Source organism: Hyposmocoma kahamanoa, unplaced genomic scaffold (assembly GCF_003589595.1).
Source record: "Hyposmocoma kahamanoa isolate Upper Pololo Valley unplaced genomic scaffold, ASM358959v1 95, whole genome shotgun sequence".
In the NCBI taxonomy this organism is placed as follows: Eukaryota; Metazoa; Arthropoda; class Insecta; order Lepidoptera; family Cosmopterigidae; genus Hyposmocoma; species Hyposmocoma kahamanoa.
Window position 1 is genome coordinate 9966758 of NW_020654972.1, and position 23845 is coordinate 9990602.

The following is a 23845-nucleotide window of genomic DNA, read 5'->3' on the forward strand; positions in this document are numbered from 1 at the left end:
ATAAATGATGAAAACAATTGTAATTCACTGATTCAGTCGGTTATAAAGATAACCTATCACATATCTTATCACAAACTCGAATTTGTTTTTCCGAAAAAACGTTTTTTCGAATTTTCATTACCCCGAAACCCGAATTATATTAGTTGGATGTTTATTGCAACACGAAACGATTAGGTTCGGTTAGATTAGGCTAAGTTAGGTTTGAAAGAAAAAATACTTTCCTCTCAAAATTACTTTCGAGGTCATTGACTTACAATTATATGGACGTCGGGTCCGCGCTAAAAAGTGTCCGCACTTGTAAGGCGCTAAAATCGTATACAGAGCGCCAAACTCCGCTTTAGTCTTCATTTGTTCGACTGACAGCGCGATACTGCGATGACATTACAATTTAAATTTCGAATAGGTTGACTTGGGACATTTTTTTCGTGGTTTTTGTATTAGACCCGTCGTCCATTTATTTGTAAGTCAGTGTTCGAGGTTAAGGAAATTCGAGCCAACGTTATTTCTGGAAAATGTAATTTCGGACTTCTGATAGGTAACAAAATAGAACACATATAGTATACGACATACATTTTTCAAATGGTTTTAATTTCGTTGGTAAAAAAAAAATACATTCTAAGATAAAGCCAGTGTCCCTGCCACTCGACCCTAGAAAAATATACCCTTAAACAAAGAAATAAAAAAAAAATCTAATAAAAATAAAATTATAAAACGCTTGTCACTAGCGTCACTAGAGCCATGGCTCGGCTGAGGACTATGCTAATTACGTGGCCCTCGCTATTATTCTGCCATGACCCGTATTTTTCCAAAAACTCATTCCATTTAGGTCTAAAAAATCAAAACTCAAATAATTGTTAGGCGCTAAATAAATAAATTTTCCCACTAACAATTACGCAACGAAGATAATCAATTTAAGTAATAAATAAATTCAATTGCACAATACCAAACGTACAAAAATATATAGAACAGATTTACAAACACAAGCTACTTCGTAAAGTCTTAGTCAAATAGCCACAGAAATTATTTATGTTTAAAAGTTGATAGTGTTTGAGATTCAGCCGTTCAAACAGGAGGAAGTCGGTCGTTCCAAATTCCAAATTCCGTTCATTTTAAGCAGGAGACCTCTGTTGCCTATTGTTATCAAGGTATGATAATGAATAAGTCAGTGAATTATGTTCATGTTCCAATAAATTTGTTTCTTGTTTCTTTATTTTTTCCCAAAATTCGTCTTTTCGTTCTTTTTTCAAATTTTGTTTTTTGTTTCTTCATTTTTTTCCCACAACATTAGTAAATAAATATGGCTGTTTACAAAAATAACAGAAAATTACCAAAAAAAATTTAATTGGCATAGTAAACCTAGGTATTAGTTACAAAAAGAAAATATTTGATAAATAATTACTTGCGTCACTTTGCGGGAATCCATAGTCATAAAAATAGAAGAGAATGCATTCGCTACTTCGTGAATCCAAGTTAAAGCGTTTTTGTTGAATATCATTTTCATGCTGAAAAAATTAACAAACCAAGTGACGCAAACGAAACCACCACCAAAAATATATCCAATTTATTTCACCTCTTTACTAGACATTCGATTGATTGATTGATTGATGAAAACTCCTGAGGATACCTCGTAGAGAGACAAAACACGTGTCGGGTATATTATATATAAAAATGGTAGAGATACAATAATACGTTACTGTTTTGCAGTTTAAAATCTTTAACTTTTCTTTCTGACTAATTCTGTTTTATTGAGTCCATTGAGAAGTGAACCATGTATAGTCTTTTTGGAGGACGGAATTGACTGAATTTGCAGGGTTGCCAGTTTTCGTAAAATTTTAAATAGTCATGTGGTTGTTGTCGATAATTTTATCGTTAGATTGTGAAAGATATTAAAATCATGCCAAAAATGTATAAACGTGAATGTTACTAATTACGTTACTGCCGTCTTCATTGTTATTTTGACAGTTGGCCTGCTAGTACCGAAATCAATTTTTATTGATATACATTTTAATAAGAGGCGGATTTGATTATTTGTATTGATATAAAATGAAAACCTTTAAAATTTCTCCTCGTTGTATTGTTAATATACATAGTTCTATATGCAGTGTATTAAGATTGACCATTCAAATGAACCTGTGACCAGAAATTGGACGAATAATGGGCCGATGGTGATTTGAATGAAACAAATTCGGCTATTTATATTTGCATAAGCGTAACCAATATTTAGTCGATAGTCGATTGAATATTTATCGACTGCAATCACTAGCTGCTTGTAAGCGGGCAACACTTTTGCGCAATCAACTGTCATTTCACTCCATCTTCAAAAAAGACAGACTATACGCAAGGAGCGAGCAAGACGAAATTAAACGTTATCACGTGCATAAAAAACAGACAATCCAATGACAAATCATAAGAAAGGCGCCAAAAACAAATATATTTAAATTTATAATGTCGGTCGGAACAAATAGATTAATAAAAAAGTCTACATAAAATACAAAAAGATGTGTAGAAACCTTATTACATGGACCCACCTGAAATAAGGAAAAAGATTCAGTTTTCCACCCTTTAATACAAAATTAATGGGTTGAATCTCCCCCTTAGGGTGTAACAATTAAGCTAATGTTCTATATAATTCCAGAACACCTAAACGAAGTAAACGGATCATAGACCACCACCACCCACATAACGCACCCCAACTTCACCATTTATATATAAATATTGCTTTTACAGCTGCAATTTAGGAAAGAACAAAAACATAACTTGTCATACTGGTGAAATTATATACTCTGTGAGTCAACAACACAAATTATCGGGTCAGTGTATAAGATTACCTTAATTTGCATTTAAAATGAGTCAATAGTTCATGCGTAAAGTCTCTCATACTGTATACAAAATGTATTCATAGTTTGGGACTTTTCACACTGAATGCACGATGTTGGTAATTCGATATCAAATTGTGTACACCTCTTGTTTTCGTAGGAAACTACGTGTGAAATATGTCAGTAAATTTTAACACGTTTTGAAGTTCAGCGGGAATTTAAATTACCTTTTCAGTACTTTAGTAACTGATTCGTTGTATGAACACAGTTTTGTCTTATATGTTTTACGGTATGCATTATTGCACGCACTCTACCAACAGTACCCTCAATCTTCTATAGCACGGCGTTCTGAAGGAATGTTCTAATAGCGTCCAGATTGTGCCGTGTCTGTCAGACCAATTATTTAGCCTATAATATGGGTTCTGACAATTAAGTTACTTAAGGTCGACAAAAGCGAACTTACCATGACCAAATTGATGATATTCTAAATAAAGGCCAGGTTAAGAATGCCTTTTCTTTTGACAGGCGGCGCCGTGTACGCGGTGTAACGCGCACTACTCTTTTGTTTGAAGAAATGTGTACTTTATTTTGTAGAGACTATGTTTTATAGTATATTGCTTTTTATTAAGTGCCGTATCCTGTAACTCGCTGCTGCCGGTAATATGAACCAAACCTTAGTTGATCAGTTTCATGTGCTTGTGATTTCACATCACTGCTTCATGACAGCATAGGTAAGGTGGCTCTTAACCAACGAGCCTGCATGAAAGTACTCATGTGTGTTGATCATAGTAAGTGCAAGGCTTGTTATCTTTGCCTACCTCGGTGGGAAAAGGATGTGAACTATTATGTTTGTATGACATTTATACTTGCCATTTTGTCCAGTTGCGCAATGAAGGCCATCGGAAGCCAACAGTTTTTGGTATCTCTAGAACTCCTTGTGAAAGAATTCGTCAACTCACCTATTTTTGCCACCAAGCCGAAATGTGGCCATTACTGCATTCTGGTTTTGAAGGTTAAGGATGCTGGTGAAATCATACGCATGAAGGAAATAGAATAATACCACTGCATATAAAGCAATCAATAAATGTATTTCGTAATTTAAAGCAAGATTAATTAACACTATGCCACTGACATTTGTAATTTGACATATTTTACAAAGCAATAATTTATTACATAGCCATCACTATACATAGAAATATATCTATAAACATTATACCTACATATATATATGAGTGGAGCTCTGAATAGGTGTTGCCTCGATCGGAGTCGATTAAGGAATGCCTGCCGTCTGGCCACACAAGGGTATTTATAGTCGTGAACAAACACGTGGCGTAGTGGTCGAACGAATGTCGGACAAACAACTTTGTTTTTTTGTAAAATTATGAATTATAAGTTGATCTCCCACACGCATGTGGGACTTGTCAACTTATCTAACTGCCTCTGTGGCCGAACGGTTACCATGCCGGACTGCCACGCAAAGGTCCCAGGTTGGATTCCCGGGCCGGGAGAAATATTTTGTATGGCCTACATCATTTGTCTCGTGAGTTTGGGTGTAATTTGTGGTTGTCTATGTTGTCCATGGCACCCATGACACAGTGATATCAAATCTCACATGACAGAATATCTTATTTTGTATTTAAACCCCACACGAAGTTAACACTACGACGAACACGTCTGGCAGACTCAGCACAACCGATGCGTGAGGCGCGATATGTGAGAATTTAACACAAGCCTTCTTTACCGAAGCGTTACTGCTTGGTGAGTGATGTGAGCGTATAAGGCGAAGTTAACTTAAAACTTGGCAATATATCTTGTTTCTCCTTCTATAGCATATGATTTATATGTCGATTTTGAGAAAGAAAAAAATCCCAAATTCACCATTAAACTTCTGCTGATTGTACAGTTTCAAAGCTTGCGTGTTGCAGATTACTCTAGTTACATATTAATGTTAAGCTTTAAAGGACAAGTTACTAATTACCTCCACTGTGACCTTTGAAAGTTACACTTAAGAAATAAGAAAAAGAATGGCCCAAGTATGGAACCTTGTAGGACACCTATTTTTACTAAACATCCTTATATTCTGTTATTTTCGAATTCATCATCTGTTAAGGTATATATTAACCTTATAATTACTCCAAAAATAATAATATACCGATATTCTCAGTTCACGGCGAATACATTTCGAAATCACGTACATGATGCCTGCAAAAAGTAACAATCCGTGTAAGCTTATGAATATAAAAGTTTGTTAATATAGGTACCTACAGTAAATATGAATATATTTTACTCAGTTCTATAATAATACGGAGCACTAATTGATACCCAATGTCATGTTAATCTTTCACCATTTGTATTATTGAATACTAATATTCTAAGTTTCATCTTTGTAACACTTTGTTAAAATACTTTTTTATCTTACCACTTGCTTATACCTTACCTATTTCTGCACCTAAGCAGTAATGTGAGCATTACTGCGTACCGGTTTTGAAGGGTAAGGGTGCTGGTGACATTACAGATACATGGGACTTGTTAATTTATGTCTCAGGGTAACGGACGTTCAGTGACAGTGTTTTTAAGAATTTTTTCACAAGGAGCGCTGTTGCTACTAAAAAATTCTAGCTGTTCTTGGCTGCTCTGGGAGTGGAATCTGCAATTTTCTTGCTTGTGAGTCCACGTAGATCGCATTCCATGTTAGTTGTTTGCCAAATTTCCATTGACGTTTATATAAAGTTTGCAATGTAAAGTTTCTTTCAGAATGCACTCAAAACGCCGAGTTAGCCGTCATAATAATTGCACATCTCTCAAACCCCTTTTAATAATTGTAGCGAAACACGTATATAGAATAGAATAGAAATGTATAATATCGTGCTTGCTAAATCGACTACCAACCAAAGTTGTTTATATTCCTCACCGCAAATCACGTTTCGGACAGAAGACAAACAAATTGACCAACTACGTCGTCACGTGACAGCTTTGGTACAGAAGCTTTGGTATAGAAGCTCCGCAATTTTGAAACGGGTCGACGGACGCGTAAAAACTGTGATGTTCATCTTAAACAGGGTGAAATTGAATTTACTCGACAATTCCACATAAGGTTTAGCTATATGTACAGTAGTGTTGTTAAAGGGAATTGTGAAATCAGATCAGATACAGAAGATTCTAAGAAGAGATAAAATTATCCACGTAAAATTTGGAAGACATTATGATATCGATGACTTTATCGAGTTCTTAGGTTTTCGCGATTGTTACACATAGGAAATGAAACTATTTTTCCGTCCGTTGAAGACTGTACTACCTCAGTCAACCGTGACCATGGGACCTGTAAAGGGCCCAAAGCGTCGGTTTGTTTGAAAAAACAAATATATGCGATTTAAATCCGGAAAAATAGTTTCATTTCCTATCGATGACTTTAATTATGTTAGCCTACAATATGATGATGATCATATTGTAGGCTAACATATATAAGGCTAGGCATATTGTATTGTGTGATGATCGAGAAGAAGAAGAAAGACGCTCTGGCAATGTGGTGCTGGAGAAGAATGCTTGGGATATCGTGGACAGACTTTCGTTCAAACGCCTCTATGCTCCAAGAACTCGGCATCAGGCAGCGTCTTTCTACTGTGGTTCAAACTTCGGTCGTGTCTCAAGACGGAATTTTGACTCCATAAGCGTCTTGTTGTACAAGGCAGATGGAGGGCACTAGATTGCGCGGAAGGTCACCCATTCGATGGACCGATCAAATAGAATCTGTAGTGGGCGGTCCTTTACATGAGTGCACGAGGGAGTCCACCAACAGACAGAGATGGCGAGATGTCGTGAGGCAAGCCACATCAGCCGTTAACAAACGTGATGACCACGGCCACTCTGTCAAGAGTGATACGAAAGAGAAGAGATAATATGATTAATAGTTTACACGAAATGGTTGCTGCAATAATAAACCTGTCGAGCACAATAGACTCAGAACATGTTACAAGTAAGCAATTATAAAAAAATAGAAATAAAAATTAAAATAAACAATATTTTAGAAGCAGTACAGCTTTAGGTAGTCGTGATATGGGAACTGGCTAAACACGAACGTCGTCCAATAATAAATAAAACGTTGCGACATGACGAGAACTCGCCCATAATTTAAAACTTAACATTCAATATTTAATACATTATTTGGCAAACAAGACTTCGGCTAATCTGGAAATCTTTGAGGGAGGCCAATGTTCAGCAGTGTCTTCCGGTTGATATAATGATGAAGATGATGAAACAGACTTCAACTATGAAAGAGATTTATATACCACGTTCACCCATAAATGAGTTGGCTAGTCGGTAGATGATGATATAATAGTAGAAACTTACTTTTAACCGACTTCAAAAAAGGAGGAGGTTCTCAATTCGTCTGTATGTTCTTTTTTTCTGTATGTTGCTGTAAAGTGCCTCTGTGGCCGAACGGTTACCATGCCGGACTGCCACGCAGAGGTCCCAGGTTCGATTCCAGGGCCGGGAGAAATGTTTGTATGGCTTACATTTATTTCTCTCGTGAGTTTGGGTGTAATTTGTGGTTGTCTATGTGTGTGTCCATGGCACCCGCGACACAGGGTTTCCCTAGTGCGGGGCTATGTTGAGTGTGTGAGTTATTTATATTATTATATTATATTTATGTATGTTACGCGATAACTCCGGTATTTTTGAACCGGTTTTCATGATTTTTTTTTGTTGGAAAGGGGGTACTTCCATACTGGTCCCATTTCATTTTGAAGATAATCATGCACCTCGAAGGGTGGCTGTTCACGCATGAAGATTCATTTTTATAAATAGCGCCTGACTTTAATTTAGGAGCAATTACTTTAATGGTTGATTTCGCTTTTTCTCCAATTCAAGGCGTTTTTCTCTCAATATACTTTGAGTAGTGAGAACCGATTTTTATTATCTCCAGTGTCAAGTCCTGTTTAGTTGCGAACTAGGGGATATTTCAATAAAACTTAGCAAATAGACGCAATTGCACTTACTTTTGAGGTCGGTTTTTTTAGTACTCTGTACTGAGATTATTATCGTTTAAAGTTAAAGGATTTGCCAATCGGCGTAAAGTACGTTGATTATTGCTCGGAGTGCACCAGGCGTACACGAAAGGAATGGCACGTCGTACAGGGAGGCTGCTTTCGTGGACATCAATTTAGAGAAACTTATTTATATACGTTGCGAAAAAAGCAGTGTGGTATTTACGTAATCGAAATTTTAACAAAATTGCTATATGAACATATTATCTGGAATTATTAATACAAAGATCGAACACTTAGAGAAAAATCGTTCGATCCGGCCGGATTCGAACCGACGTCTTCTAGCATACCATACCAGACGCTAGATCAACTAAGCAACGGAACGAACCAGAGGATCTCACGAATTTTCTGCGTGCTTTTGTAGTCGTGTCTTTGTATTTGGTTTTTCAACGACTTTTTAGCGGTAGCGCCATCTATGAGAAATCTTAAGTATTTCGTCACCCAGAGATACCTTTACAGCCACCAGCCCTGGCTAGAATTGTCGCTATACATTGAATTTAAATTTATTTAATATTTTTGATATTTTATTATATTATAGTATCTGGAATTAGCAAAACGAGATCTACAACTCCCTATAAGCAGTTTTTCTATATCTTATTCAGTTTTAGTTTTATTGTTAACCAAAATCAGCGTAATTGCCATTTTTCAAATAAAAATAAATTTAGATGGCAATATCTCGAAATTCAACAAAACGCAAATGCGTTAATTATGAAAAGGAGGGTCCACTATCTAATGGAATAATTATTTTGATAGCTGATCGAGCGAATAAGCTGATCGAGGAGCTCAGCAGAACTGGTATCGGTTGCCATGTAGGAGGGGTCTGCGTAAATAATATTAGTTACGCAGACGATATGGTTCTGCTGAGTCCCTCGATCGGTGCCATGAGGAGGCTGCTTAGGACTTGCGAACAATACGCGGAGGCTCATGGGCTCAGATACAACTCTACGAAGAGTGAAATGATGGTGGTTAAGGCAGGTAATAAGACCTACTCCACCTTGCCGTCAATCACTCTGGCTGGCACGCCACTTAAAAGAGTAGCCAACTTTAAGTATCTGGGCCACTGGGTCTCTGAAAATCTAAGTGACAACTTAGATCTGGAGAGGGAGCGCAGGGCGCTTTCAGTCCGCTGCAATATGTTGGCTCGCAGGTTTGCAAGGTGTACAAAGGAGGTAAAGACGACGCTTTTTAAAGCATTCTGTCAAACTTTTTACACCTGCAGCCTGTGGGTCAGTTACACGGGGAAGGCATATAGCGCTTTGAGGGTGCAGTATAATAACGCGTTCAGGGTGTTGATGGGGCTGGGGCGGCGGTGTAGCGCCTCCGGCATGTTCTGTGAGGCGGGAGTGGATGGCTTTCATGCAATCATGCGGAAGCGATGCTACTCCATGCTGCAGCGCGTGAGCGCCAGCCCTAACATCATCCTGAACTCGGTTGCGCACCGGTGGGACAGCCCGGTAGTAAAATACTGGCTGCTCCTACACGCACCATACATTAGATTAGATCATAAGAATTACTAACATTAGATAATAAGAATTATGTTTGTATACTAACAAAATATGGATCTTTGGTCTGAAATAAAAATTATTTTATTTTATTTTATTATTTTTTATAGCAGCATTATCTGTCTCTGCAGATTTCGCCTGATAGGTATCACGGTCCTGATGCACTAAAGCATATATTCGCAGTTTCTAGAGGAAACAAATTCTGGAAGGTTAATATAATTTAAACTTCACCCAGTTGGCATATCGTCAAAAGTTCAATACCTATTATTGAAAGTTACGACGTTTTGATTCTATATTGAAATTTCATTCTATGTGCGGCCATCTAGCGGAAATAGCTGAAAGACTATGAGTCGACGAATGTTAACGTTTCCCACAAAGAAGTCGCCCATATTGCAGCGGTATAAGGTTTACTTTCATTTCTCATCACAAAAATCTAATACGATATACACGAAATGGAAAATTTATTAAAATTAAATAACATAAGACTTAACGATGATATGAAACATCCACCATGTTTTTTTCTCTCCAAAATAGCAAAATAAGGCATTTTTTCACGATTTTTGAGTGGCGTGTATGTGGAACTGCGCGTACTGTTGGCACACTTCCGCCCGCCCTCCGTCTCCCCCGACAATTAACAATATACTTCCACAAAATGTCTGTAAGAGGCAGTTATCGTCTTCTATCACTATCGAATGACTATTGCTGTTTGTACAATATCATAAAAATTTACGGCTACTATAAAAGTATAACATGGTAGATGTAATAACGAGCTAATAATTTTAACAACAACTTATTGTTTTCGTTGATAAGCACAAAGATGGTTACTCAGTAGACGTCGTTAACTTGGATTCAGTTGAAAAGCGTATCAAGACGCGTCGAGGCGTAGAGGTGAAGCTGCAAAGCCTTGAACACCGTCGTAAAGTTGCCTGCTTATCGGTATTTTGCAGAACATAGTTTAGTAGCCGTAGAGCTCCTTCTGGAAGAGTTCGTCCAAGGAAGTAGTGACACCTTACAAAGAGCTAATAATTGACGTTGACACTGCATATTTGAAGACATAAAACCAGGACAATATGACAACTATCCTAAATATCAATACAGATAGGGACTACAACATTACTTTATAGACAAATTATTATTTTTTTTGGTTTGTTCTCAAATTTACCAAAGAGTTTTACCAAGTGATGGAATGAGTAAGTTCTGCACCTGGTAGTAAGCGACACGCTTACCCGTAATAGCTGCAGTGCTATTCGGAGCTCAAAAATCTGCACTGCCACTGCACCCATTGTATCCTGGCATGTAAAATAAACTTACCCTTCAAAACCGCAACGTGTTACTGCTTGGTGGCAGAAATTAAGAAGCTAGCAGTACTTTTTTGGACAAACTCTTTCCTAAGCTCTATTCTTTATTTAAAATTGCTGTCGAAGCAAACATGAAAAGAAGGTCTGACAATGCTGAGAATGTAATATATTTTTAAAGTTAGAATTTGCGGTTTCTCGACACCGCTTTTATTAATGAAAGCCTTTTCTGTAGGGATAAAAACTATTTGGTTGGAAAGTCACGTCTCAAAGGAGATGTTTCCTTGACAGATATTTATTTAATTTTTTAACTACAGAAGAATGCAAGTAAACATTTTTACTTTGAACATTACTGCCTGTATCCTTTTCACTTGCGTAATCTCGCCACGCATTGGAAGTTGACGTGGGTGTCTCCTTTTTTTCAAGAACGGACATTTCAATGAAACAAAGTAAACCATTTTTCTATATTATTATTGTAAAAATCTTCTAACTAAACAAAACTGCCTGTTTCTTAGTTTCTTGCATAGTTACAATCAGAAAATTATTTTTTAATGGTAAGTAAGTAAGTAACTAAAGCATTTGGGTTATGTGAATCGGAAACAACGACGGTACAACAAATACCCAAACTCGATACAATATAGAAAATTTAGGTTTTTCTACATTAACCCGACCGGTGATCGAACCCGGGACTTCAAAGATGGCGGCACCATGAAAACCGGTGTGCAAGCCACTCGACCTGCATTTTGGTTTTGAAGGATGCTGGTGAAAGGTACAGGTACTTGAGACTTCTCAACTTATGCCTCAAGGCGCGTTTATTCGACAAAAATTGCATCGCGCCCATGCCGCGCGGCCGCCGCCGCGTTGAGGCCACGTGCATGTAATTATCATAGCAAAATACGCTCTATTAGTTTAGCTTTTACGTTTTAACTCAAATGAGTCTCTCGGGCATGCGGGCGAGCTTGGCATGCTATTAATACAACAAAAGTTCCGAAGAATTTAAATATTGTTACCCGGTAAATAGAATTCAGATTCGCTAGTAATGACGTGAAAGCCTGGTAACGTCGCGGTCAACTCGCGGCTACCGCGCGAAAAATTTCGCGTCGTGTAAGGCGATTATCACACTGTACTGCAGCTGCGTTTTTTAACGTTGTACTGAAGTATCTCAGTTTATATGGAAAACACTCGCCGTCGAACATTCTGACAACGCTTCGTTTTACCCGTGCGGAGGGGCGCGGCGAATCGCAGGGTATGGCACACTGCGCTCCGCACTACCGCGCAGATTTTTAGGGTTAATGACATGTTCAGTTTTCTACAATAGATCTCGACGTCGATAAATTTATATTTGCTATTGAAAATCAACCAAATTTATCTTCATATTTTCATAAATCTTTGTAATGAAGTTGAATTTATCCATATATCGATCTGGTTCGTAAAAAGGGATGTAACCAATATCTTCGGTGTCTTTTTATTTGAGTAAACAAAAACCAATTAGACAGTATAACTGCAGCGTCCTGAATGAGTTCTGTATTATTAATCATTCTTGTCAAAGAATGATCTCGGCTACATATACATTCACTACGGCGATCAACTGCGAAGCGAGTACTTTAAGTGTCGCGGGGCCGCTAGACCGCTTTCCCCGCGCAGATCAAACCGCGTGTTGACGCAGATCTGCGTCTCCGCCACCGCGCGTGTGCTTCCGCGTGTGCGATAATCGCCGTACTCGGAGCTCAGGTTGACGAGTGGAGCGGCAATGTCCCCCAGATCTTTGCATTTAAAGCTCTGAGCGATACTATAACTGTTCTGGACAGGATTGTCGCATACCACCAGGCGCACTTCTTCACTTACTTGGTATCAAAACAAAAAAATTTGACACGACGCACCCTTTTTATACTAAGGCCACATCTGCAAAATGATAACTTTTCAGAAGAGAGACTTCAAAGGCTCTACGAATAAAATTAGTCGATGACTTTTTATGATTAAATATGAGAGTTATGCAATTTCATATAGAGATACATAATTTATTTTATGTAGCTCGTATTATTTTGCATCCTGTGGCTTTGTTGTCCTAAGGGCGCCTTCAAACTAAACACTCCAGCGTGCGCCAAGGCTCCGTCAGTCACTCCAGGTTACGCAATAAGTGCCTACCGCTAAATGTATCGCCGTCAGTGCAAGCACAAAGAGAGTGTTGCACGCACATCTGAATAACCTAACGGCACGTTTCGTAAGATACTTATCGCAATGTCACCAGGTGGATGGGTGTAAAATTCATGATTGACAGTGATCATCGACCCATTAATCATCACGGATCTCGTCCAAGAAGAGAGTTTAGGTTTTTCCAAAGACTCTAAACCTTCTTCGACGTGCAGGTTTCATGACAATATTTTCTTCACCGTTAGCGAGAGGTATTCCTAGGAAACTTTCACAAATGATATATAACTTAAAATGTTATAGGTACGGTCAACAGCACATGAGACTACTCATTTCTGTTCAAAAATCGCCTCCAGTGCAATGGAACAAGACACGTTAATTTGTAGCTTGATTGCTGGCATCTATACATGCCGCTTCGGGATTCGAACCGTTGGCCTTTAATTGAGAGGCAACCGTTCTTTTCTCATCGCTTTACTAAATAAATAATGGTAATTTCATATTACTATATTATAAATACCATATTACCTATGTATAATTTCATAATACTAAATAATTGTAATTTCAAAGTCTCAGCCAAGTCTCTTATTTACACCACAACCCTTGTACAACCCTAACGCATTCGCTTCCGCATCGCTGTACACGGCGGGAAACATTATTTTCACCTCTCAGAGCGCGTGCTTGGGTTCCTTTTTCCTCGTAGTGACCGTCTAGTGTCATTAGTCTGATTTAGTAATTTATTATAGCGAAGGTATTTTCGATTTTGTTTGAGAGTGATGTATATCGCGCTGGTATTACAATAGTGTTATAACTCAAAAAACGTGAAATTCAAAATTATACCATTATTGAACGTAAAATTGGATTCTCTACACGTCAATAAAACCGTAGTCAGAATATTGTAAAAATAACTAAAAGATATCTACTTCAAAGGTCAAAACAGTCCTTATTCAAAAATATGAAATAATTTTTTCTCTTTTATTTTTAAATATATTTGGCAAGTAGGAAATTGTAAAAAAAAAAAATAAACTATAACCCATACATACATTTTTTGAGTTGATACACTATTGTATTAACAGTGCACATGTTACGTAGTCACTATTAAGTAATCTGTGACCGCGCGTCTGTATCTCTTCAGCATTTTTAGTTCATTAATTGTGATTGCAAAAGTGGCGCACACATGTCTCATTAGCGCTGCAACTGCGTTTCTAAATATTGTATCAAAATTAGAAGTGGCGCGGCCGCAACGCCACATTGGTGCCACTGTAGCGCTTATAAAAACATCTAGTTTGAAGGCGCCCTAAGGGTACGATATGTATACAGAACACATATGGAAATATTTTTATTGTGAATTGATGATGGTATTCTGAAAAGACATATTTGTTTACTTGCATCTTCGTTCGGTCGCCCTATACTCGAGTGATATTTATAACAATGAAGCGCGCTATAAGCAAACAAAAGACTTTGCCAGCTTCGTTACGAGATCCCATAAATTAATTGTGTCTAATAAACGTCATAAGCTTAGTAAGGGGAAGACATTCCCCGCTTCCTGCCATCTCTAATGGAAAACGTAAAAAGTTATTTACAGTTACATTATATCCACTTCTGATAAGAAGATTGAACCCTAAATCTAAAGTGAAACTAAAATAAAGTTATAGAAAGACAATTATAACTTGTTTATAAAAAAAGGGAAAGTGCGCGAAATCGCATTCATCCCCTAGCTTAACACCCTTCGAGGTGGAATATTTTCTTCAAATTTAAATGGTACCAATACTGATGTCTTTCCAATGTCGGTTTAAAATGATGAATATGCTGTATAGCATTATGACAAAGGCGTTAAAACTCTACACAGAGTCTGTGTCACAGACACTCTATCGCGTGTGAATCGTGCGCGATTGAGCGCCCTTCTATAGATGTTGGAAGGTGAAGGGAAAAACTACTCCCTCCAACACGCGCCAGTTTCACGCGGTCTATTCTACGCTATAAGCCTTTACACGGATGCTCTTTCCGTTATAACAAAAACGAACACGAGCAATCGTGTGCGAAAGAACGTTAATTTAAAAAAAACTTCAAACAGTTAATCGCATAAACAGTAGAACAAATGAAGACTAAAGCGGAGTTTGGCGCTCTGTATACGATTTTAGCGCCTTACAAGTGCGGACACTTTTTAGCGCGGACCCGACGTCCATATAATTGTAAGTCAATGATTTAACCCTAAAAAAAATTGCGTATAATTAACGTGTTTGAATATACCTGCAAATACTAAAAAAGGCGGTAAAATAATTATAGCCTGGTTTTTTAATAATTCTTCGCATTCATCGAGTATATAACCAGAAATAAAGGCGAAATGTCATTTCATTTATTTCAAAACTATTCTGCCATATCATTACTGTGACAACTGCGCTCCGATTGGCTAGCCCGAGTTCGAAACAATTGACGGGTGTCCTCAATGGGTGTCGTCAACTGTTTTACTTCAAATCGACCAGTTAACTTGAGCTTTGCTTTATTAGACGAAAATTGCAGCATTACATATTTCATATTTAATTACCGTTGAAATGTGATTCCGTTTGTTTTGTAATTATATGTTTTGCTGTTTTTCCCCACACCACCGAATAGAACAGCACGGCATTGTTAGAGAAATTATCTTTATAATACGGAGAAGTACACACAGGTCAGTAGATGGCCTGTCTATATTTCAGTGCGAACGAGAGTTGATTTTTATAAGAGCTGTATCGCTAATGTGTTATCAGGAACATATGGCCCTTATTTCGTCTCTATTTCTTGTTATATACTCAATGTTCGCATTGTTTGAATAAAGCCCTATAGTTATACCTTGTCATAAACCTGGCAACCTAGCTAGCGCTCGACCTTGTAACTCATACTCTTCGGGCAAGACTGGGCAAGACTTCCCGGCCTCTGTAATAAGATACCATTGATATTGTATTTTCAAAATTGTAAGTCGATGACGGAACGCGGGAAGCCATACACTGCCGGCCGGTAAATTTTCGTTATTGCCATGTTTTTTTAAATATTTTCTAATTACTGAAATATAAACTGAAATGAAAATGAAACTTATGTTTCATAGATTGTCACGGAGGAGTGGCATAAATGTTTTCAAAATTGGTTCATTCGTATGAAAAAGTGCATTAACGCTAACGGGGAATATTTTGAGAAACAATAAATTCATTTCTGACCATTTATAGTATTTTTTTCTTAATCATACCGGAAACTTATAGTGCGTTCCATGTACAGGCTTAATACGTGCATCTTTATGCTATCTTACACTATTTCGTAGTCATAGAGCTCTTTGTAAAACAAATACGTCCAGGGAAGTACTGCCACCTTACCTATTACTGCCTCCAAGCAGTCATGTGACCATTACTGCGGTTACCTATTAGTAGTACGAAATGACATTTTCCAGAAATAAAGTTTAGTCGAAATTTCATAACCTCGAAATTAATTTTGAGTGGAAAATGTTCTTTTCTTTTAAACCTAGCTTACCTACCTACTAACCTAATCGAAAACACAACTGTTTCGTTATAATTCGGTTTTTGGTGTAATGAAAATTCGAACAAACGTTATTGCGGACAAAAAATTTTCGAGTTCCGGTTTTGAAGGGCAAGGGTGCTGATAAAACTACAGGCACAAGTCTCAGAGTAACGGGCACAGTAGCAATGTCCATCGTTCTTTTTTTTAATTTTATTGTGTGTTTCGCCGACTTTCCTCCAGCGACAAACTTATCACGGATAATTATCTTTTATTTAAATATTTTTCGCTACTCTGTCCAATGAGCTCAGCGTACATACTCTGAACCCGTAGACGCTGTTAAACTTTTCATTGTACCCTTCACTGCTTACAGAATCAATTACCTGTTACTAGGTATCACTATTTGCAATTTTGTACTGACAGCGGGTGCGGGTAGAACGCGTGTCGGGTCGGGAGTACGACGGGTGTAATTCCGTTTATTTATATGGACATCAACACACCACGTGCGGGCGCGGGACCCGACCAGCACCAGTTCTGCGCTAGCAATACACGAAATTAAACCCGCTGTGTGCCCGACCCGACACGCGCCCGACCCGCACCCGTTCTCTGTGTGTTTCACGCTTTAATTTTTTTACACTTTGATTGCAAAATCCAAAAATGTTTTTGCGATTTAAAGCTCTGAAGCACACTGCAGCTATTATGGATAGTCGCTTACCACCGTCCGGTCAATTGGTATCATAAAAAACACTGTTCAATTATTTCGTAGTTTGCACCAAGACGTGTCTGAGCGTCGGAAGAAGGTTTGTCATTGACACGTCTGTGACTGCTACAATTTTCGTACAATCTAAGTCCATTTATAATAATTTCTTCTCCCTCATCTCCACAAAATTTCTTTACAAAAATATTTCTGTTACATGTTTTATATTATAAATAGCCTATAGTAACAATGTGTGAAGTGTGTTCGTTCGGAGCTGTGCGCTTTGTGGAGTAATGACAGAGAGAAAATGTGAACACTCAGTGTAATAGAGTTGTGAACTTGTAACTAGTATCGAGATATGCGTGAGAATTGTCAGGTGTATCTGATTTGCAGTTTGCTGGATTAGCGTGGTGAAGTAATTTGTTTAATGTGGAATAATACAACCTTTTTATAAAAACAATCGACTTCCAAAAGTTTGTGGAATTAAATCCATTTGCCAAGTTTTATCCGATCCCCTGAATTTCCATGCTACGTTTTGCATCGGACTGATAATACGCTAGCGCTTACTTTTGTTACCACACAGAGTTATCTGTTTAATATTCTTATTTCTCTCATCATCATCATCATCAACCCATTTATAAGTTCCACTGGTGGTTACGGGTTTTCTCTCAGGCGAGGGTTTAGACCATAGTCTGCCACTGCCTATGTGGGTTGGAGACTTACACTTTTTTCGGGAGTTGTGAAACTTATTCAACGTGCAGGTTTCATCATTCCGACAAACTGAGAGGTGCGAGCCTGGATTCGAACCCACGGCCTCAGCTTGAGATACGATAGGTCAAACTATTAGGCTACCACGGGTTTTATTTTTGTACTAAAGTAAATTCTAATGAATTATTAAAAGTTAAGGAACAATCATGACTTACGGAACCGAGACGTAGAATGTGACGGTCAAACTGGCTCACAGACTACACGTCACTCAGCGAGCTATGGAAAGGTTTTGCTGGATATCTGGTTAAGGAACCAGTTGGGAATGAAGTTATCTTATATAAGACTAAAGTTGTGGACATTGTCCAGAAATGTAGCAAGCTGAAGTGACAGTGGGCTGGCCACATCTGTCGCAGAACCGATGAGCGATGGAGTAGACGAGTTCTCGAGTGGAGACCACGTCTCGGCAAACGTAACGTAGTACGTTCCCCTGCAAGATGGAATGACGATCTGAAGAAGGTCGCGGGTAGTGGTTGGATGCGGAATACGGGTGATCGGGCACTATGGCGTACACTTGAGGAGGCTTATGTCCAGCAGTGGACGGCAATAGGTCGATTGATTGATTGATCGAAGAAACAAAAGTTGTTGTTTATAATGTTATTAATATAGGCCAGAGAGGTTGTTAGTATTTCACAAATAACCCAGTATAATAAATAACAGCTACAAAAAATAACAACAAGCGCCCATCTCTGTCACAAGATGACGTTAGCAGCCAGAATACTCAACGTTTTATGGTAAATAAAAACAGTTTTTATGCTCCCAACTTTAGTAGAAACCTTCAAGAGTTATAAGTATGAAAGGAAACCGGGACTTTTTAAATCTTTATGATATAACATTAAGTTTATTGTTTGGTTGCAATAACACATTACTGCACATTATTGTACATTATTGCAGAGAACTAATAGTCTCAGTACAGAGTACTAAAAAAACCGACCTCAAAAGTACGTAGAATTACATCTCTGAAATATCTCCTAGTTCGCCACTATACAGGACTTGACACAGGAAATAATAAAAATCGGTTCTTACTACTCAAAGTATATTGAGAGAGAAAAACGCCTTGAAATGGAGAATAGCAAACCAACCATTAAAATAATTGCTCCTTAAGTAAAATTTAGGCGCTACTATAAAAGTGAATGTTAATGCGTGATCAGCCACCCTTGAGAGGTGGATGATTTTCTTCAAAATGAAATGGGACCACTATGGAGGTACCCTCTTTCCAACAAAAAAAAGAATCATGAAAATCGGTTCACAAATACCGGAGTTATCGCATAATATACATACAAAAAAACATACAGTCGAATTGAGAACTCCTCCTTTTTTTGAAGTCGAGTAAAATAAGCAACTTGAGAGCATAAGTTTCAAGTTACGAAACGATTCTGAGATATGAGAAAAGTAATTGTAAATCTGAGTAGTTTGCTTAAGCACCACAGTATTTTATTTTGTGATACAAAGATCTGAGAGGCACTGCCACTGCGCCTGTTGTCCTGATACATAAGTTGACAAGTTTCATGTGGCAGTAATTTCACTATACTACACAATAGTGTTGTAAGTCAAAATATGTCTATTAAAAGATGTCTACTTAACTTAAAATGAGACAAACTTTATGTGAGCTAGTTCTGGCCAAAACATACAGTCCTTACTAAAGAATATGAAATTATTTCTTCACTTTTTTTTAAAAAAAAATTGGGCAAGTAGGAAATTGTTTAGATGTCAGTGATAAACTTTACCCTATACATAAACTTTAATGATCTTTCACGGGAAGTGAGTATTCGTTTTTCATTGGTTGTGAAAAAATACACTTTTTGAGTTAATACACTATTGTATTAACAGTGCGATATATAGCACTGCTATTACAATAGTGTTATAACTCAAAATATGTGAAATTCATGATTGTACCATTGTTGAACGTAAAAATTGATTCTCTACATGCCAATAAAACCGTCATTAGAATATTGTAAAAAATAACTAAAATATATCTAGTTAACTAATTAACACAAAATGATACACGCTTTATGTGAGCTAGTTCTGGCCAAAATAGTCCTTATTCAAAAACATGAAATGCTTTTTTCTCATTTATTTTTAAATATGTATATTTGGCAAGTAGTTTTCGTCGATTCTGAGAAAATACGCTTTTTGAGTTAATACACTATTGTATTAACGGTGCGATATGTTGTATAAAATAATCTCAGTACAGAGTACAAAAAAAAACGACCTCAAATTATAATTATATCTATTTGCAAAGTTTTATTGAAGTCGCTCACCGGAAAGTGCGCAAAACCGGATTCATATCATAGTTTGCCACTCTTAAAGGTGGATTTTTTTTTAATTTAAATGGGACTATTAATGCGGCATCAGGCCTTTATCCGTTAACTTCAAATACATGAGTTACGGGTAACAACTCTGAATCGTATTTTTTCTACCTACTGCATCCACCGATCAAACATTTATTTGAATATTGTCCACCAGTTCATTGAAATGGGCTGTCACAAAACTTACATTATATGTAACTTTGATTTTGCCATAGTCAATTATGGCGAAATACTGCATCGTAGGTTACAATATATGAGCGCGATAAGTTGCGCACACGACGAGCAATATGTATCTCAGTTAACTAAAGTTACATGAGTTAGCCGTGACTGTCGTATTAAGATTTGGAAGTCCTCCATCTTACTTGATGAAAAATAACGAAAAGGTCGTCGATAATGCATGAGCACCTTGAAAAGGCTCTAGTTATAGCGTTCAGGGAACATGTCGGCACGCTGAGAATTCTACTTCATAGCCGTTTGCCTTAAAAATGTGGAAGTGTAACGCTTCGCTAACTATATAGGGGTGGAACTTCAGCCTGCGTGTAGTCTTCTAGTCTAGTCTAGTCTTCGTGATATATCATCCTAACGTGATAGTCAAGGCTCTTCAGCTTGTCATCTAAACCGAGTCACTTTTGACAAGCCTCTTCACATTCGCACATAAGTAAGCCTCTTGACACGCTTTTCTACTAAATCCAAGGTGGCCAGTTGGTATTTAGTAGAACCATCTCACAGGTGGCAGCAGTATTCAATACACGACCGAACTTGTCCTTGGTACAGCTGAAGCAACTGTCGCTGTGTGTGCTCACCGAGGCACTAGCCTCTTGGGAACCGGATGAAGTAAGTGACAATCTATGACAACCATGTACACTGGCTAATCTGGCGTCAGAACATGAACTTACTAGGTTCCTGTGCACGCACAGATTATAGTGCGCTTCTCGTATACCCTAAGGGTAGATAGAGATGGTCACAATACTAATGAAGAAAGATATGGGGCTGTCATTCAGGTGGGATGGAAGTCAAACGCTCGCTTATGGTTTAATAAAAAATAAAAACTTACGGATAAGTAGAGAGGGTCACTATAATTAAAAGTTAAACTAACTTCGTTTTGCTAACGCTTCACCTAACACTCAGTCTAAAAGGGTACATACCCTCTTTCCAACATAAAAAATATCATCAAAATCGGTTCACAAATTCCGAATTCTTTTTTGAAGTCGGTTAATAACAATTTTAGCACGATTTCCACGCAAATACAAAGTCAAAATAATAAGCTTCTTATAAGCTCTTATGAAGCCGTAGTAGCCTAATAGTTTAGCCTACTGCCTCTCAAGTAGAGGGCCGCGTGTTCGCAGCCGGGCTCGCAATTAAGCTTTTCGGAATTTATGTGCGAAATTAAGTTCAAATCGACCATGAGCTTTTCGGTGAAGGAAAACATCGTGGGGAAAACCTGCACGTCGCAAAAGTTTCACAACCCTTGGAAAACTTCTGAAGTCCTTAGAAGTAGAAGTAGAAGAGATCGGTTGGTGATGACGAAGCTTTTATAGGAATTAAAAAGCTACATTTGACTCCTGTAATCTTCATCCATAAGGAAATGTACAGTTATTTAGACAATTGTCAAAGAAATGGGAATGAATCAAAGATGCCTTTATTTAATACTTTTTAAGTCATCTGCTTTGAATCGTCAACGATTTAAAATTTAGCACCAATTTACAAATACCAAAGTCTATATTTGATGATATAAATGTGTCCCTTTGCAATACAAATTGTAACTAAAAAATATATTGAGTAAAAAATAAATGCATATCGAGTTCTTAGGTTTTCGCGATTGTTACATACAGGAGATGAAACTATTTTTCCGGATTTAAACCGTGTATATTTGTTTTTTCATCTTTCAGATTTTGTCCCATGGTCACGACGACCATGAGACCTATAAAGGGCCCGAAACGTCGGTTTGTTTGAAAAAACAAATATACGCGATTTAAATCCGGAAAAATAGTTTCATTTCGTAAATAAATGCATGTTATATTAAGCAAATTTGGCTACACACATCAAAAATGTCTAGGGATCAATCACTTTTTTGCCAATTACTGGAAATGAGGTTTTTAATTATTTCTTTTAACATCAATGGAATTTTTTTGATCTATTTTATAATTTTTATTTGAAAATGAACTTGACCAAACAAAATTTATTGGTGCTAAAAAAATCGGTAATAAAAAATTATTTTTCCGTACCCAATTAGCAAAAACGTGTTTGCTCCCTTGATACTTTTGATGTGTGTATTTTACGTAATTGAAATGTACGTATCAGGTCTGAGTTGCTCTTGACAATGTACACACAGGGAGTGGAAGACGGGAAATAAAGTCGCTTTTTGTAAAGGCTCAAAATGATTGGTGTGTCAAACCGTCATTACTGAACTGCTCTTCTGCTTATTGTGAGTGGCGTATGCATTGAGTGACGTGTAGTCAAACATGGGAGGCTACATGGTAGCGAGTGGTGTATGTAGATTTAGTAGCAGTAGAGCTCTTTCTGAAAGAGTTTGTCCATGAAAATTTTTTATTTTTTTATTTTTTTTATTTATTTATTTCAGGCAACTAGGACCCATAGATACATACCTTACAGACTAACATACATATAATATAACAATAATATAATAAAACAATAACAGAAATATTAAATAAATACCTTACGGACTAATCATAAATACAATATAACATGATAATATACATATAACACTATTTATTTACACGTATGTACTTCGACGTGTGACGCAACGTGGGTGTCCGGTAGCCGTCCTCGGAAACGCCGGTATATGACACCCTTCGGCCAAAAGTCTTCTCTCATGAAGGTCGACAGGTGTTGAGTTGGTACTCGCACCACAAATGAATTAAAATTCACATTGTGGCGCGACTCCAACCGCTCGACCCTCAGGTTTGCATTAGCCTTCACTCGCATGTACTCCACAATATCCGCAGACTTGGTGGAGTAATGAAGACGCGACACGTATAACAACGTCGTCGGTACCGCTGGACGCAATAAATGATTCGGGCCAGTCAGGGCGGTGCCACTAAGGTTTCGGCTGATGTTCTTCTTTTTCTTTTCCACCTTCCGAAAGCCGTCCTCGTCGCACTGATCAACTCGTCTCGGTGGTACTGACGACGCAGCTCCAGATACGAGTTTCTTTTTTAGTTTTCCCTTCATTGGTTGCCTGGGTTGTGGTTGTGGAGTACTGGGTCGGGCAGCGGCAACAGCTGCGTAATCACGTGAAGGGGTCGTCTCCGGCATATATACTGACACTTTACCTATTTCTGTCACGCGCGCCACAATATTAATATTTTCTTTATAACATCAAGTGACGGGACGAACAAGACGTGCGCCTGATGTCACTCAGAGCTTTAATTTGCAAAGACCTGAGGGGCACTGCCACTGCGTTCGTCGTTGATAAGTCTCATGTGCCTGTAATTTCACCAGCACTCTTACCCTTCAAAACCGGAACGCAGTAATGCTGACATTACTGCTCTATACGCATCCTAATAAACGCAGTGATGAGTGAGAGAGACGCTTGCCTGAGGAAGCCCGAGTTCAGTCCTCAGCTACATACTACCAATACACAAAACCACACGCAAAATAGCTACCTAAACGTCTAGTTGCGGCCGGCCCGTCACGTCATACCATGAACAACCATCATCATCATAGTTAATATTTTCAAAATTATTGATCAGTGGTAGACCATTTAGAAAAACGTTACGTCTCAATTGAAAAGTCGACGGTGTTGTGTACCTTCAGTGTTATGTATA

General features: G+C 37.8%; 1 protein-coding gene across 1 annotated transcript; it reads left to right on the top strand.

Annotated features, from left to right (window-relative positions):
* Window positions 1–8712: 8712 nt before the first annotated feature.
* LOC113238355 lies at window positions 8713–9378 on the top strand. The gene has a single exon (XM_026475195.1). The coding sequence runs from the start codon at window positions 8713–8715 to the stop codon at window positions 9376–9378; it is 666 nt and encodes a 221-aa protein (XP_026330980.1).
* Window positions 9379–23845: the final 14467 nt, after the last annotated feature.

What these genes read in the sequence shown, in the direction of transcription:
- LOC113238355 (XM_026475195.1), top strand. Translation starts at nt 8,713, where the DNA reads ATGGTTCTGCTGAGTCCCTCGATCGGTGCCATGAGGAGGCTGCTTAGG.